This window comes from Homarus americanus, unplaced genomic scaffold (genome assembly GCF_018991925.1).
Source record: "Homarus americanus isolate GMGI-L3 unplaced genomic scaffold, GMGI_Hamer_2.0 scaffold16894, whole genome shotgun sequence".
In the NCBI taxonomy this organism is placed as follows: domain Eukaryota; kingdom Metazoa; phylum Arthropoda; class Malacostraca; order Decapoda; family Nephropidae; genus Homarus; species Homarus americanus.
In genome coordinates, this window is record NW_024746541.1 from 944081 (window position 1) to 962014 (window position 17934).

Genomic DNA, 17934 nt, shown 5'->3' on the forward strand with positions numbered 1-17934 from the left:
CCTTCACCTACAGGGTGGCGCAGCACGCTCTTACTACTGTAGTGGCCTTCAGCCTCCCCCAACAGACACATCTTCGCCATCATTTTATTACCTTCATATTAAATATTGCCAAGGCTTCCTACAGCGTACCCCATGAAAAGTTGAGAATTAAACTGGAAAGGTTCGGGATTCGGGTTTGGTTAAGGTTAACAAATTTATTGATAAAGCTTGGAGTACAGTTTTCCTATTCTGGGTAATTCAGTCAGGTTGTGGGGTTCAAGTTGTTTGGTTCAGTTGACCCCCGCTCCGTGATGGTTGACCTAGACCACGAGGCATACACTGGGGAATTGGTGGGGTCGGCTACTCAGCGACAAACAGCGTTTGTAGGGGAGAAATCCACTACAAGGTCTTGACACTGGTGGTGTTATCACTTCTCACTGCCACGCAGGACAGAGGGGAAGTGTCCTAGCGTGAATCGGAGACTTTTTTTCGTGACCACAAGCAGTGTGTGATAATGAAAGGCACGACGAAATCGTCTTGTGTACCTGTGACAAGTGGGTTACCACAGGGCAGTACTGGGCCAGTTGTTAGTCAAACCCAAAGGCGCTTTACCGCTATGCAAAGTCAAAAATTAAAAACGCGAGTAAGAATATCTGACCTGAGGCTTGAAGATGCTAGTTACGCAATTCTGACCAGGATAAAGCTGAGGCATTAAACAGCTTCTTTTCCTCGGTGTTCACAAGAGAGGATGCGATTAACCTTCCTGCGTTTGAGGACAGACAGTTCGACACAGCACTGACCCACATTGTGTTCACAGAAGAGGGTATTAGATATAAACTGTCAAAGCTAAAGGTCCATAAGAGCCCCAGTTCTGACATGGTGCATCCCAGAGTGCTAAGAGACTTGTGCAACGAGCCTCTTTTCTTACTTTTCCTTTTATCCTCTTCACCACTGATCGGCTCGTTCGTCGCTTGGGCGATCGGTCACGTCTCTGTTACGCACTGTTGGCAAATACTGGGCATGCACCGGCTCCTGAATGTACCTGAACCCGCTCCAGTGTTGGTCAAGTCTGGTCTTGAAAGAGCTCACACTCGGTGCCGTCACAACACTTTCTGGTAGATTGTTCCAAGAGTTCTCAACTCTCACTTCGAAAAAGTTTGCCTTCACAGTTTTCTGGACTTGCGGTTTCTTCAATCTTGAGCTGTGACCCCTTGTGGGGCGAGCGTCCACCAGCTCTAAGTAAGGACACTCGACTGAGTAGTGCCCCTTGAGATGCTTATACACCTCAGTTAGGTCTCCCCTTGCCCGTCTGTAGTATAAGCTAGGCAAGTTCAGGCGCTCCAATCTCTCAGGGTAGCTGAGGTGCCGAAGTGCAGGCACCAGTCTGGTGGCCCTCCTTTGAACATTTTCAACCAACTGACAGTCCCTAGCATATCTCGGGGGCCAGGCGGGGTGACAGTACTCCAGATGGGGAAGCACTTCACCTTCTTCTAAGAACGCAATAATTTATTTTCCTGATTTACCTTCTTCTCGCAATGGCCCGAGAACTTCAGCTCATTGTCAACATACACACCTACTGTAGGTCCTTCTCACATTCAGTCTCAAATAGTGCAGTTTCTTCATCCCGTTGGGACATATGGTACGCCTCCTTACCGTTGGTACGCCCCAGGTGCATCCTCTTACACTTCGTGACATTGAATCTCAGCAGCCATTTCTTCGACCATTCTTGGAGCCCACAGAGGTCCTTATGCAGCTCTACACAGTCCACTTGGTTCTTGATTTCCCGAAATAACTTGGCGTCATCGGCAAACATTTGTATGGAGGAGTGCACAACGTCAGGCATGTCATTTATGAAACAAACAAACAACAGCGGGCCCAATACACTGCCCTGTGGTACCCCACTTGTGACAGGTACGGATGATGATTTCGTGCCATTAATCACCACAAACTGTTTTTTTTTTACGGTGATTAGCACACCCGGACACAGGTCACTGAACCACATCAGGGCCTGGAGGGCGAAATATAATAAAATCTTGGTCCCTGTTCACCTAGCAGCACAGTAGGTACCTGCTGTAAATCGAAAGTTGCGAATTCGTATTCAGGGACAAGTTGCTGGAGCTTCCAATAACTTGCTTAGACATAAACCATTGACCCTTCAGGTTTCTACGCCCTTTACTCTTTAGGCTTCTACGCCCTTGACTCTTCAAGCTTCCACGCCCTTGACTCTTCAAGCTTCTACGCCCTTGACTCTTCAGGCTTCTACGCCCTTAACTCATGAGACATAAGGCAAGCATGAACTTAGCATGCTTCCCTGTTGGGCGCTGTAAATGCTTCTGCGCTTCACCTTACACAAGGAAGTACGGGCGGGGGGGGTGTGCCCAATAAAAAAAAATAAAAATAATAATTACTAAAATAAATAAAAATTATAATAATAATAATAATAATAGTAAATAAATACACAAATTAAAAAATCAATCAATAGTGAGAAACAACAGTATGTATGTTGTGTTGTCAATAGTAAGAGAAACAATTGAGACCCTGGAATTTTGTGTAAATGAGGCAGAAAGACAGATCATTAACCTGGGACTTGGTCAATTTTTGTGATACCATATGGCAGCAGGGTCTACCATTGGACAACACATTATGCTTCCAATATCTTCCCAGGCGGTAGTACCTCCCTGTTTGGTAGCTACCTTCTACCTACTACCTACAATATTGCCGTCATGTAGAAGGTCTTCTATCCACGCTAAGACAGTTCCCCGAATTCCGTACCCTTCCAGTTTGATTTTCAGCCTTTCGTACTGCTTAGGTAGGGGGGAGGGGCGACAAGAGAACTTCACCAGCATACTAAAGTGTGGGTTACGTACCAGCAGGAGTACAGTCGAAGTAAATCATCAGACCTGATTTACAAGAAAATGTTGACATACTGTGACTCCCAGTGGTAGTGGAGGACCTTAATGAGACAGTGTATTAGTTTAAAGGAAAGAAGTGCGGAACATCCTTGATCCGTTACTGTACTCCTGCAGTTAAATGAGGGCCGACACAACTAAACTTATGAGAAAACTTAGCAATTTTTTTTATATGCCAAAGCCTACAAGAGGAGTACATTTACCCTCCCTCCCTTAACATAAACAGCGGCCACTTACTTAAAGATATAGTATTTTCTATCAGTGTATGCTCGTTATGATGATTTAGTTTTATGTAATTTTTCTTATATTTTTCAGTAGCCATCGTCATTAATTGTCCTTTTATTACGAAGCAATTTAAAACAAAACAAAATCAAGCGCATCAATACTGTACTCTCCTCTATCACCTCAATAAGATTAACATTATATTGTGGATGGATTACCCGCTTGGAAACTATAATTTTTAGTTTTATTTTTAGGTAAATAACGTTGAGGTGACACAGTGTGGGTCACCTATAAATATGGGGCGGTGGGGAGACGACTGTAAGTTTTTGCATGACTCTGTATAAAGGCTCCAGATGAGTTGCCTTTATATTATTATAGATATTCAGGTTATAAAAGATAAAAATATAATATTTCACTAAGAAAGCAATGAAATATATTTTTTATAAATGATTAATATAGTTGTTAATGAGTAAACCGCTAATAGTCGTTTTATAAAGAGTTTAGGGCGTCAGGGTGAGGTAGTGGCCGCCATCAACAAGTATTGAAGAGTCATCAGGAAAATGTCTACTCAAGCTGCAGCTGAACAGAGTAAAGTTAAACGTAAGTCTATTAGGAGAGACACCACACCTTTAAACCTATTATACCATCTTGGATATTACACGGTGTATAGTGTTGAGGGATCTAGGGTGAAACGGTGATGTGGGAAGTGAATCATCTTGGTCCTGGAGGTGTATTATGTGTGTTAAACTGTATTGTACTGTAACTCGTATGATGGTAGTTTATATATTTAGTTAACTGAAAGATGGTTGAGTTATACACTTATACACCTAATGGCTTATTTACAATAGGATTCTTCACATAAATATTGCTTTTAATGCCTTTAGTGTATATAAGGTAATGCTTTACTTTTCTTCCTCATCAGAATTATTTCAGATAATTATATAATGGATGTAAAGTTGTTTTCTTTAATAACAGCCAATAACCCACCACTACAATTGTATTGGTAATTGTAAAGATATATATTATGGGTGGTGTTAGCCAGGGCTTGAGTTGTAAAAAAATAAGGTAATATGTAAGGTAAGGGTAAGGGTTATCCAGCCACTTAATAAAAAATGGTAATTATGCAGTTTACAGCAACCACAGAATTCACTACACTCAATTGATAGAACTATTTTGTCTATGATAATTTGGTTAATATATAGGTCATACCCGCTGGGCTACACAGCGCCGATGCGGCCATATAATCTCACATCCAGAAATGCCTCAAATTTCACCATTTCATAGTACTGTAAGTTCTTTCTGTTTAATATACCGGGGAAGTTAGGTAAGGTTAGGTAGGTAGGAAGGTTTGGTTTAGTTGGTTAGGTCTGTTCTTCATAACCACAAATGTTAAGTAGCCTTTATTTTTAAAATATCCGTTTTTTAACATATTTCCACAACTACAACAGTGTCCCCTATAATATAACAATGAAAATTAGGCGTTTTTATAATTGTTTTCAATCAATTTCGCCTGCGGGTTAGTCCTGTATAATTATCGAAATTTTTTTATATTACACTTCCGTCTCAAATTGATAATAAGGAAGTTATTGAATTTTAAAAAGAATAAAATCAGATCACCCGCTGCCTCTATGCTGTTGCTCAAATTATGTGTGTTCGTACGTTCGCATACCTCCCGGGCACATGTGGGGGAGGGGGGAGGCAATCAAATTTAGGACAGGGGCTGCAGCCAATCAAATCCAATAAAAAATCAACTTTTGAGTCGACCAATTAGTGTTCAATATTCGGCGTGGGTGGTAAGATGCGGGCTATTTTTAATCAGCTGCAACATGGGAGCCATAACGTGGTGTGTGCGATGTCGATTATTGGAAGTTTATTGTGGTATTTCATTCTAAAAATAATGAAACTTTAGAGAACAGAGAACCCATGGCGTATTCTGGTCCCTGACTCAGTAAGGTAAGAAATACTGCAACGGCTATTTATATTCTCGTGGAGGCTAACCACACTACTCTAGGGTTACTACATAGCGTTTGGGGGTTCGGGGTCTAGGCTAGGGATCACCGGGGATGGCTAGGTTGTTAGGTAAGGTTTAGTTTGGTTATATGGTATAAGTTAGCAGCACAGAGTACCGGGAACTCAGAACATGCAATCGATAGAACTATGGGGGCTAAATCACAAACGAGTGATTTCCGACAAAAACGAAGGTCAGATTTGAACTAATCGCATCAAAACCATCAGAAAACCAAATTTTTTTCTTTAAATTCCATGGTTGTTGTAATATGCACATTTACCTAAAAAATATATATTGAAAAAAACAAATCCAGCAAAGTTACTCACTAGCTACTAAAAACTGTGTGGTGTTGTGCCGACCTATCAGATGCCAAGTTATGGGGGTTGTTACTGCACTGGTTTAACGGGAAACAAATTGTCATTGCAATTAATACCAAATCAACGCCTGTGCCAATAGCCTGTAGAGTCCCACAAGGGAGTTCCTGGGACCTTTGCTCTTCCTGTGTTATGTAAACAACATGCTCATTAATAAACTTTTGTTGTATGCTGATGACAATGCTCTTTAGTGTCAGGTACAGAGCTAAACAACGGAGCTAACGAGTTATCATCTGAACTGGAGTCATGCAAACATTGGCTCATAAACAACAAATTATTCCTACACTTTGGAAAGACTGAAGCAATATTATTTGCATAAAAAAAATCAAAAGAGTAAGTAAATTTAATGTACAATACTATATATATTCAGTAAGTCCTCGTCGTCCCGCTTAATGTTTCTATACTACGTCGCTAAACTTTAAGAGACCAAAAATTCGTTTAACGTCACGGTGATCGGATACTACGTCGTTTTGCGTCGTCACGGACTACTTTCTACTGTGCTCTTGGCTCGGCGCACTACCCTCACTCGCGGAACGTCACAGGGTCCCGAAACGTGTGTGCTCAAGTGCTGTGGCTCTAAAACTGTACTCTAACCATTTGAAGAGACTTCCAAGGCTACGAAAATGGATGTATTAGCCCGTTTTTAAAAAGGGGAACGTGCTGTGGACATAGCCATTGTGCTTGGCCTAACCCCCACAATGATGCGTACTATCCGGACCAACGCTGACAAGATTAAGGTTAGTGCTGGAAGTGGTACTTCTCTGAGTGCAACTAAAACAACTCGTACTAGAAGCACTGTGATAGAAAAAGTGGAAAAGATGCTGGCTATGTGGCTGGAGGACCAGAATCAACACAATGCGCCTGTGTATGAGCCTTATGGTTATCCAGCACAAATCCAGATCCTTGTTTGATGACGTAAAGGAAACAGAGGGTGAAGGATCGAAGGAAGAGACCTTTACGGCCACCCGAGGATGGTTTTAACGATTTAAGCGTCGGTATAACTTCCACAACATAAAGATGACTGGTGAAGCTGCCATTTCAGATACTGTTGCTGCAGAGACATTCCTGCCAGAATTCAAATGGATTATCCAGGAAGGAGGCTACTCATCAAAGCAAGTCTTCAATGGGATGAGACTGGTATCTTTTGGAAGAGGATACCTGAGAGGACCTACCGTAAATTGCTACGTATAAGTCGACATTTTAAGCTTGGAAAAATCTCTCCAAAACCAGGGGTCGACTTATACTCCGAGTATAAAATGTGAAGCTGTACCACATAGTGGTAAACAAGTGGAACAGCCGGCCTAACACTGCATCACTTAGCATAACTCCCGTGGCCTGCCGCTAATACTTCCTACTGAAATTCATGTTTGATAAACTTATTTAACATAGAGATTATAATAAAATAGTAAATTCCAGTATAATTAAACGAACACAACACCACACGCCATTTACAACAGCTGATGGACAGTAAACAATCGTTCATATCGCCACTAAACCCAGGCAGCCAGCCAGACAACTACCCTGTACTACGATATGGTGCCATCTGAGCACTTTTATGATAGTGCTATAGATTGTGAGTTCACATACACTACAGGGGTAATGACAGTTTAATAATACATAATGGCAGTTTATTGGATATACACACAATGAGACCGTAATTAAAACCTTAACTCTAAGATAAAAAGTTAAAACTTTAACTTCAAGATTAATTTTACTTCAGTTATATTTTATTGACAATAAAACCATGTATGATCACATTTTAAAATCCTTCAAAGTCTGCTGGCTGTTCATCTTCTAACATAAAGAGGTCTGCATATGGGTCCAAATCACTGGAACTTCTGATGTCGTCTTCATTATATTTGCTGTCATCCTCCTCCTCCTCGTCACTGTCTCGCCACAACAAATCATCATCCTCCCCCATCCATTGCACTTGAGATACCACATTTTTTGAACGATTTTATGACAATTTCTACACGAACAGCTTCCCAAAACTATTACAAATTCTCACAACACATCCATGTAGGCTTGTTCAGTGTATCCCCCAAACACTGAACAAGCCTACATGGCAATTTACTAAACCATTGTGGCGTTATGCTCTTCCTGGCATCCACTCATTACCCACACACCAACCTGACAACAGTTGACAATATCTTATCCCCATGGCTCCCCTGCAAAAAGGATGAAATATGACACAAGTTTCAAGCTGAAAGTTGTTGAGTTTGCAAGCTCTTCAAACAACAGTGCTGCAGCGGATGACAGTTTAAGTCTAAGCCGTGCTGCTGTGCTGCTGACAGTGTAACGGAACTATAGTTTCGCAGCCGGCCGCTTGGTGTTGGTGGCGCCACTGGCAGTTTGTTTACAACAGCAGATGCAAATAGCGGATTGTAAGCCAGGTGTACCATAATGTTCTACTATCATACCGTTTATAGATTGTACTATCAAGGTGCTATACTGGTATGCTGTGTAAACAATTACAGTGGTCCCTCGGTTAATGAGCACAATTCGTTCCAGAAGGTTGCTTATTAACCGAAAAATTCGTTAACCGAAACCATTGTTTCAATGGGTGTTTGGGTTATTGGTTCCAGCTCACCGAAAATTACATAGAAACTAAAAATAAATGCAGTAAAGTACACTTACTTTGAGGTGTGTATGTAGAAGGCTCCTGGTTGATGATGATGATGATGGGAATTAGAATGGGGGTGGAGGAGAAGAGAGAATAGAAGGCATTGGGGTGGAAGAGAAGTCACCCCATGGCGCCATTTCACCCATAAAATTTTAGTTCTCTTGGTGTAATTCAAGATTATTTTCTTTAAATCAACACTGCACTGTGCTATACATGTATATTATCAATATGTAAAATATATTTCAAAATGACCAATAATTTGACTGGAAACACAGAAAAAAGCATTTATGTTGAGTCTCAAACAAGATGTTCCTTCCTCTGAACTGGTAAACAAACTGACGCCAAGCTTGGTGTGTTGAGTGGCTGTTTGGCGTGCAAAAAAATAGTTTTCTGTACTTCACTTACGTTCAATAATTGTTAAAATGACTAAAAAAATTAATATAAAACTTTTAAAATTATTGAATAGTACAACCTTCTTGATATTTACTAAAATGGTAAGGAATTTAAGCCCTAAAACCGATTACTGTATGGCGGACTAATACTACAGCTGGTGGGCAGCCAAATGCAGACGAAAACATGTTGGGAAAAATTCGTTAGGAATTCGTTAACCGAGGGTTTGCTTGTTAACCGAAGTGAAGAATCTTATGGAAGGTAATTCGTTAACCGAGGCGCTCGTTAACCGAGGGATCACTGTACTATTTTATTGGAGGTGCCGATTTTGGCTTGGTGTTTACCAGAGTTCTTACGAAGATAACTTACTGAAGATTTTTAGTGGTTGCTTGCTCTCCTATGTGGATCCTGTTGCCCACCTCCCTTTTTGTATGAACTATGTAATATTAATATATATATATATATATATATATATATATATATATATATATATATATATATATATATATATATATATATATATATATATATATATATATATATATATATATATATATATATATATATATATATATATATATATATATATATATATATATATATATATATATATATATATATATATATATATATATATATATATATATATATACACACACACACACACACACACACACACACACACACACACACACTCGTGATTACCCCTTGTTCGTTCTCATTCAGTCGTCACGCTGTAACCACGTTGTGTTGATCAGCATTGTAGTTGCCAAAATATTACATTTCGGAATGTATTATATCAAGCACAGTATGAATAGAATAATAATACAACAGTATTTTAACCAAAACTATTAAAATAACGGTAGCAATGAACATTGGAAGGTTAGGTAAAGTCTTTTGTTTTCATGTAGTTTATCCTAATTTACACTGAAATACATTATGTTAAAGCAAACTACTATTTATTTCTTAGAATATGGAATGTAATATTTTGCTGAAATGAGCCGTACAGTATTATAGTGAAACTGAGCAGTGACTTTCGTTTTTAAGATTTACCGTAATCGCTTTTGAATGGTTTTCGTTAAAAACTGTTGTATCAATAATATTATCCATTCACTTGTGATGCAAAGTTTGAACTGAAAACCATTCAAAAGTTTATTCGTAACATCTTTTGAACGATTTTAGCGAAAGTCATTGTTTGGCCACATTTTATCCACTTTCCACTGTATGCTTCATTTCAGCCAAAATCTTACTCGTGAATGTATTATATCAAGCACAGTATGAATAGAATATCATTGTAATATAACAGTATTTTAACGAAAAATATTAAAAAACGAGTAACATCTCTTGAACATCGTAAGGTTAGGTAAAGTCTTTTGTTTTCGTCATGTATTTTATCCTATTTAACATTGAAATACATTATGTTTCAGCAAAACTACTATTTTTCTGAGAATATATTCATTCAGGCACAGTTTAGATAAAATATACGTAGGTGTAATAGTTTTTAACTGAAAACGATTAGAAAAACACGTACCCTGTAGCCCTGTTCAAGGAGAGGACTGGGAGGTGCTGTTTGGTGCTGAAGACGATGACAAGGAAAAATATTTTGATGGATTTTAATGAAAATGTTCAGAATTTTTTTTTTTTTTTGAAACAAAGTTTTTTTTAATTGTTTTTATCTATGTCGGACTTTACCTGGATTTAGGTCCCTAACCCCGTCGTGGTCGGGAAGCACCTGTATATTCTTTTTACATTTACTCTTGGACAGGCGTGTATTTACCCCAGTGAGAAGGATGGCTCTCTCTCTGGGGCTGCCAGTAAATGCACACATCCTGTACACGACAGACTCGGGACAAATGCGCAGTTCACTCTCCTCTCTCTCTCAAACTATAAAGTTGTATCAAGTTATTACATATTTTCATTAATTTCACTCTTACAAAGAATCCCAAATAATTCACAGTTTTCTAATAAACCCTCGTGGGCTCCATGGTGCCCACAAACTACAGGATGGGGACCATTGCTGTGTAGTCAGTATCATGTATTTATTTATTACTATATGATACTGAACTGTATTCCAGAATTGATAACTAATTATTCCTTAGATTTTCTGACTTCCCATTTTCTGAAAAACTTCCTAAAGCATCTGAATTTCCTGAGAGGAGACACAGTATAGGAGAATACCCTACACCAGGCATGGGCAACCTTTCATCGGTCATTATGGTTTTGGCATTTTTCTGCGGGCCAACCCACCAACATTTATATCTTACTTAACCCAAAAGTAATGTTAATATTGTATTAGCACGGACAGTGAAACAGTTTATTGTCACGTCCACCTTTTGGTATTTAAAGTTTACAGTCAGTCTTTTTCCCATTTATGAAACAAATTCACCTTAGTTTTTGAAGCAAAACGTTAATGTTTCTTGGCATTTAACAGAAGATGGGTGAAGCATTCTGTGAATACATTGATTTTTCCTACAGTTACCGTACAGCATTTGACTTATTTATGAGACACACCCACCAGAATAATATCAGTGTTAATGTTGGCTCATGAGGAACTACAATGAAACAACCAAAAGGCACATCTACTTATTTGTAGTTCCTCATGTGCCAAGATTAACATTGATATTATTCTGGCGAGTGAGTCTCATAAATAAGTCAAATTCCAATACCTTTTCTTCAATGCAGTATTGTACTCAGACATTTTTGTTTTGTTAAAAGTAATTATTATTGACCTCAGAATGTACATGATATTGGTCAGATTTCAAAATAGTTTCAAGGGGAGCTTAGAGTGCCCCCCAAAGACCTCCCAACTGGGTGCGCTCACTTTGTTTATCATGTTCCCCCACCCACACACTTCTTAGACCCCTCCTCTTTTTTATATTCCTGGATCCGCCCGACACGGGGAGGGGGGTCCGGACCCCCAGGACCCCACTGGATCCTCCCTTACATGGGACCATCGCCCATGACCCCACTTGGACTTACCTAACCTTAGTTAATTCCCAAGTGACCCACTGCCACATAGCAGCTAATCCATCAAACAGACCGCACCCAACTTGGCCCGTAAACTCACACAAGTTAAACTGTTTATATTGTTGATTATTTATACTTATTTCATTGTTACATTGTCGTAGTTACTTACTCTTAGGTGATGAAACAGTAATGAATTGTGTGACGATTATTCTTTTAGTAAATATTTGCTCTACTCACCGTAAGCTGACTGCATCTACCTGAACCTCGGCCACATTAAATAGAATTTTCAATCACTTCGTGGGCCTCACAAAGACATGGTTCAGGTCGCGGGTTGCCCTTGCCTGCCCTTGTGTGAGGACCTTGTATTGAGTTGCCAGTTGCTCCAGGCATTGTGTATGTTAATGTATCAGTGTTTCATCATGATAACCTGTTGAGATACAGTACTGTATACATTTTATTGAATCTACAAGTCTAACTTCTTCTGTTTATAACTTATTCTGTACAATGTTTCTGTCCCGAACATATGTACAGTACAACCCACTGAAACTCAACCAGTGTCCATACTTCCTCTCTCTTAACAGTTTTGTGGTCCACCATTTTGAAATATGTGAATGTGGTCAATGTATTTATGTTGTACAGTAGTTCTTTACACATTTAGGTGATAAAGTGTGTGTGAGTGTTTTATGATGTGATATTAGTACTTGGTGGAGACCCTATCTGATGCTCTGACTCGTTGCAACCTTAACATTGACTCCACAAGGTGTTGGGTGAGTTGAGGCTGTAGGTGCAGGCTCTCCCATAACTCTCTCAGATAACTGAATAATTCGCATTTATTCCATCGTAGATCTTGTGGGCCCACAAGTTTTCTCTACTAGATTTAGCTCAGGAGATCTTGAATTGTAAATACCAATGCAAAAGATATTATGGTAATGGAATAATCAAATTTTGAACATGAGTGTTTTTGGAAGGAAATGTTCACACAACACACGAGAGAGGGTGAGTGTACCACCTTGTGACCAAGGCAGCGGCAATAACTCAGAAAAGGTGGAGTGTAGGAATCTTCTTTTAGATTTTGTACAGAATGTACTATATAATGGGTATCAATGTACTTAGTGGAGGAACAGTGTAGCTGTACCAGCTGTTAGTGGAGGAACAGTGTAGCTGTACCAGTTGTTAGTGGAGGAACAGTGTAGCTGTACCAGTTGTTAGTGGAGGAACAGTGTAGCTGTACCAGCTGTTAGTGGAGGAACAGTGTAGCTGTACCAGTTGTTAGTGGAGGAACAGTGTAGCTGTACCAGCTGTTAGTGGAGGAACAGTGTAGCTGTACCAGCTGTTAGTGGAGGAACAGTGTAGCTGTACCAGTTGTTAGTGGAGGAACAGTGTAGCTGTACCAGCTGTTAGTGGAGGAACAGTGTAGCTGTACCAGTTGTTAGTGGAGGAACAGTGTAGCTGTACCAGTTGTTAGTAGAGGAACAGTGTAGCTGTGCCAGTTGTTAGTGGAGGAACGGTGTGTTAGTGGAGGAACAGTGTAGCTGTACCAGCTGTTAGTGGAGGAACAGTGTAGCTGTACCAGTTGTTAGTGGAGGAATAGTGTAGCTGTACCAGCTGTTAGTGGAGGAACAGTGTAGCTGTACCAGCTGTTAGTGGAGGAACAGTGTAGCTGTACCAGTTGTTAGTGGAGGAACAGTGTAGCTGTACCAGCTGTTAGTGGAGGAACAGTGTAGCTGTACCAGTTGTTAGTGGAGGAACAGTGTAGCTGTACCAGCTGTTAGTGGAGGAACAGTGTAGCTGTACCAGTTGTTAGTGGAGGAACAGTGTAGCTGTACCAGCTGTTAGTGGAGGAACAGTGTAGCTGTACCAGTTGTTAGTGGAGGAACAGTGTAGCTGTACCAGTTGTTAGTGGAGGAACAGTGTAGCTGTACCAGTTGTTAGTGGAGGAACAGTGTAGCTGTACCAGTTGTTAGTGTAGCTGTACCAGCTGTAGGTGTGGTTCGGTGCAGTAGTTGTTGATCATCTAGGTGTGAGTTGTGCTCCACAGACACACAGTGCAGTGCAGTAGAGAGAACTGAAGGAGATCTTCATTAAGGCTGCCAATTATTTAGAGTGAGGGCAAGGAACCTTAGCATGAAAATTTACTTAATAAGAAATTGAACTTTTACTTAAATACTTACTGTTCTTGGCTGGTACACTGAGGGTCATTTTAAGTATTTCTTTGTACTATACTTCTTTGTAATGTAATTTTAGTAGTGTGAGCAGTATCTTTGTAAATTGATTATGATGCCCAGCGTTGTCCTCTTTCACCCTGTCCACACTTTGTACTGAAGTTCCTGTATCACGTTGAAGTCTGGAAGAGTGTTGCACCTGACACTGCCTCAAATGTAGGTCACATCCACTCTGTGACGACTGGCTGCGGCGGAGGAGGAGTGAGGGTGATAACGCTCTACTGTAATATATTCAGTCGTTATCTGTGTACGAATCCAGAATGAGGTGCTACTGATTGATCTGGCTGTGTGGGTGTGTGTGTGTGTGTGTGTGTGTGTGTGTGTGTGTGTGTGTGTGTGTGTGTGTGTGTGTGTGTGTGTGTGTGTGAACATTTTTGAAGGGCAGTAGTTTGAGATTAGGAAAATGGTCCATATTTAGTCCTGAAAATTGACTTGGTTAAAATTAAGCGTGCACCTCTCTCTTTTTCTCTCTCTCTCTCTCTTTTTCTCTCTCTCTCTTTTTCTCTCTCTCTCTCTCTCTTTTCTCTCTCTCTCTCTCTCTCTCTCTCTCTCTCTCTCTCTTCTCTCTCTTTTTCTCTCTCTTTCTCTAATAAAGAGTTTAGTGAATGCAATAGTTCTGTTTTGGATTCAGTATTATTTGGTTTATTGTTTGATCCAGAATTAATGTTGCTTAAGATGCTTCACTCTTTTCTCTCCTTATGGTGTAGTGCTTAAGGGAGGAAGTACACATGTTTAGATTACTCTAGTGTTTACTTAAAACTCTAAAAGAATTATTTCAGAAGGTTTTGATAAACACGAGAGTAAACAGATAGGTAAACCAGCTGTGTAAAATGGTGTGGGCGAGTACAAACACCACATACACTACCCCTTGAACTGCTCTGCCCTTCCTGCCTGCATAATGAATGTAAATGTGCCCACCTAATCTCTCTTTATGCTACAAGTTAAAGAGTAAATGAGCCTTATCGGGCCCTCCATTACAGCTGGTTTTCATATTCATGATTTTCAGATTGATCGAGCTTTTTATAGATGCAGGAAAGGGTGTGGCCGGGCAGTTTATGGGCAGGAACCTCTGACTTTACTCTTGGTGGAATAATGTTGTGTGGTGATGCATACTTGTGTGGGGATCACCTCAAGTTAACCCCCCCCCACCCACCAAGTGTAGTTCACCTCAATGCTAACCACCCTAATGCTGTCTCAACCTAACTCAAACTAACTCAACTCAGATTAATGCTGACCTAACCTAACTCAATCTAATGCTGACCTAACCCAACTCAGATTAATGCTGACCTAACCTAACTCAATCTAATGCTGACCTAACCCAACCCAGACTAATGCTGACCTAACCCAACCCAGACTAATGCTGACCTAACCCAACTCAGACTAATGCTGACCTAACCTAACTCAGTCTAAAGCTGACCTAAACTAACTCAGTCTAATGCTAACCTAACCTAACTCAGTCTAATGCTAACCTCACCGAACTCAGTCTAATGCTAACCTAACCTAACTCAGTCTAATACTAACCTAACCTAACTCAAACTAAACCTAATCCTAACCTAACCTAACTCAAATTAAGTCAACCTAATGCTAACCCAACCTAACCAAACCTAATCTAATCAAAGCTAACTCATCCAAACTTAATGTAGCCCATAAGTGTTAGTACTGTACCATAAGTGTTAGTACTGTACCATAAGTGTTAGTACTGTACCATAAGTGTTAGTACTGTACCATAAGTGTTAGTACTGTACCATAAGTGTTAGTACTGTACCATAAGTGTCTGTACTGTGGTTAGAGGAGTCCATCTTGAGAAGGAGCGTGCCATGTGTGCCACCTCTCCTTCCACCAGCCGCAGGAGTTTATTGATCCTGAGGGAGTGTGTGATGTGATAACAATGGGTCTGTAAGGTCATCTCTCCCCTCCTGGCCTTATCACCTGGTCGTATCATTGCCTGGCTGCTGCAGTTGGTCTGTTTTCATTTTTTTGTTCCTTTATTTTTTATTTCTTATGACAAGATTTGGTGCACTGTTATGGGGTTAAGAGTACAGTAGTAGGTAATGGTAGTTTATCATAGTTAAGACTACTGTATTATAATCTCTACTGGCCTTTCCACAGTCAGCAGGATATATGCACAGTGCACATGTTTGTTTTTATATTGCACTTAATAAATATTTTGGGGAAGTAGGTGGCAACACTCACTCAGAGTTGCTGCGTTGGCATTTTCAGGGTTCCTCTGACCCTTCTGCACCTATCAAGGGCCATTAGGGGAAGGTCGTTGGGCGTGGCTCCTGGAGGGGGGGGCGGTTGGGCTTATGGGCCATGCTGGGGGGAATGTGAAATCAGAAGGTGTTGAGACTCGCAGGGGCTGTGTTGTCCACGTGCTGCACACTGCTTGACTGTACTGTACTCTACTCCTGCCTGCTGGGATGATGATACAGTATAGCTACAACAACTTGTTCACAGTTTACTCTATTTTGTGATAGTGTATATTAAGCGGTAATAAAACTTAATTGACAGTAAAATTGTTGAGGCTGACAGTGGTACTACTATACATGCGTTGTTAAGTGCGATGGAGTAACAAAGTGTACGTACTTAACATAATTGACAGGGAAGGTTAAAAGAGGGCTGGAAGATACAATTCAAAGGTGACTGACTGTTAGAACACATGATATACTAATACTTTGACTTATTAACTTGAGTGGCATTGATAATCTCCACACAGAAAGTGACTTACTCATTACTACTGATCTGTTGCATCCTGTGAAGGGGAAAACGTGGAGGGTGTTAGTAAGATAGTGTAGTGCCCATCATCATGCCTGGTATAGAGGTAGATACACCTGTCCATGTGAGACTCTTGGAGAGGAAGGTGATAGTCTTGGAGAATCAAATACAGGACATCAAGTATCGTCTTATAAGTAACGAGAGAAAGGCGGCGGACGAGAAGAGACGCAAACTAGGTAATGTATTATGCCTTACTGTTCATGGGAGAACTTATGTCTTACTGTTAATGGGAGAACTTATGTCTTACTGTTAATGGGAGAACTTATGTCTTACTGTTAATGGGAGAACTTATGTCTTACTGTTAATGGGAGAACTTAAGTCTTACTGTTAATGGGAGAACTTAAGTCTTACTGTTAATGGGAGAACTTATGTCTTACTGTTAATGGGAGAACTTAAGTCTTACTGTTAATGGGAGAACTTATGTCTTACTGTTAATGGGAGAACTTATGTCTTACTGTTAATGGGAGAACTTATGTCTTACTGTTAATGGGAGAACTTATGTCTTACTGTTAATGGGAGAACTTATGTCTTACTGTTAATGGGAGAACTTATGTCTTACTGTTAATGGGAGAACTTATGTCTTACTGTTAATGGGAGAACTTATGTCTTACTGTTAATGGGAGAACTTATGTCTTACTGTTAATGGGAGAACTTATGTCTTACTGTTAATGGGAGAACTTATGTCTTACTGTTAATGGGAGAACTTATGTCTTACTGTTAATGGGAGAACTTATGTCTTACTGTTAATGGGAGAACTTAAGTCTTACTGTTAATGGGAGAACTTATGTCTTACTGTTAATGGGAGAACTTATGTCTTACTGTTAATGGGAGAACTTATGTCTTACTGTTAATGGGAGAACTTATGTCTTACTGTTAATGGGAGAACTTATGTCTTACTGTTAATGGGAGAACTTAAGTCTTGTTAATGGGAGAACTTAATGGGAGAACTTAAGTCTTACTGTTAATGGGAGAACTTAAGTCTTACTGTTAATGGGAGAACTTATGTCTTACTGTTAATGGGAGAACTTATGTCTTACTGTTAATGGGAGAACTTATGTCTTACTGTTAATGGGAGAACTTATGTCTTACTGTTAATGGGAGAACTTAAGTCTTACTGTTAATGGGAGAACTTAAGTCTTACTGTTAATGGGAGAACTTAAGTCTTACTGTTAATGGGAGAACTTATGTCTTACTGTTAATGGGAGAACTTATGTCTTACTGTTAATGGGAGAACTTAAGTCTTACTGTTAATGGGAGAACTTAAGTCTTACTGTTAATGGGAGAACTTATGTCTTACTGTTAATGGGAGAACTTATGTCTTACTGTTAATGGGAGAACTTTTGTCTTACTGTTAATGGGAGAACTTATTTCTTACTGTTAATGGGAGAACTTATGTCTTCCTTCTTACTGTTAACAGGAGAACTTATGTCTTCCTTCTTACTGTTAACAGAACTTATGTCTTACT

The 17934-nt window shown here is 39.9% G+C and overlaps 1 protein-coding gene across 1 annotated transcript in view; it reads left to right on the plus strand.

Moving 5' to 3' along the window:
• Nucleotides 1-3501: 3501 nt before the first annotated feature.
• The window catches only part of LOC121879352 (cell cycle control protein 50A-like), a 38118-nt gene continuing 23685 nt past the window's right edge, over nt 3502-17934 (plus strand). The window contains exon 1 of the mRNA XM_042385953.1: nt 3502-3710. Coding sequence (XP_042241887.1) covers nt 3671-3710 — 40 coding nt within the window. The 5' untranslated portion in view covers nt 3502-3670. The remainder of the gene's footprint in view (nt 3711-17934) is intronic.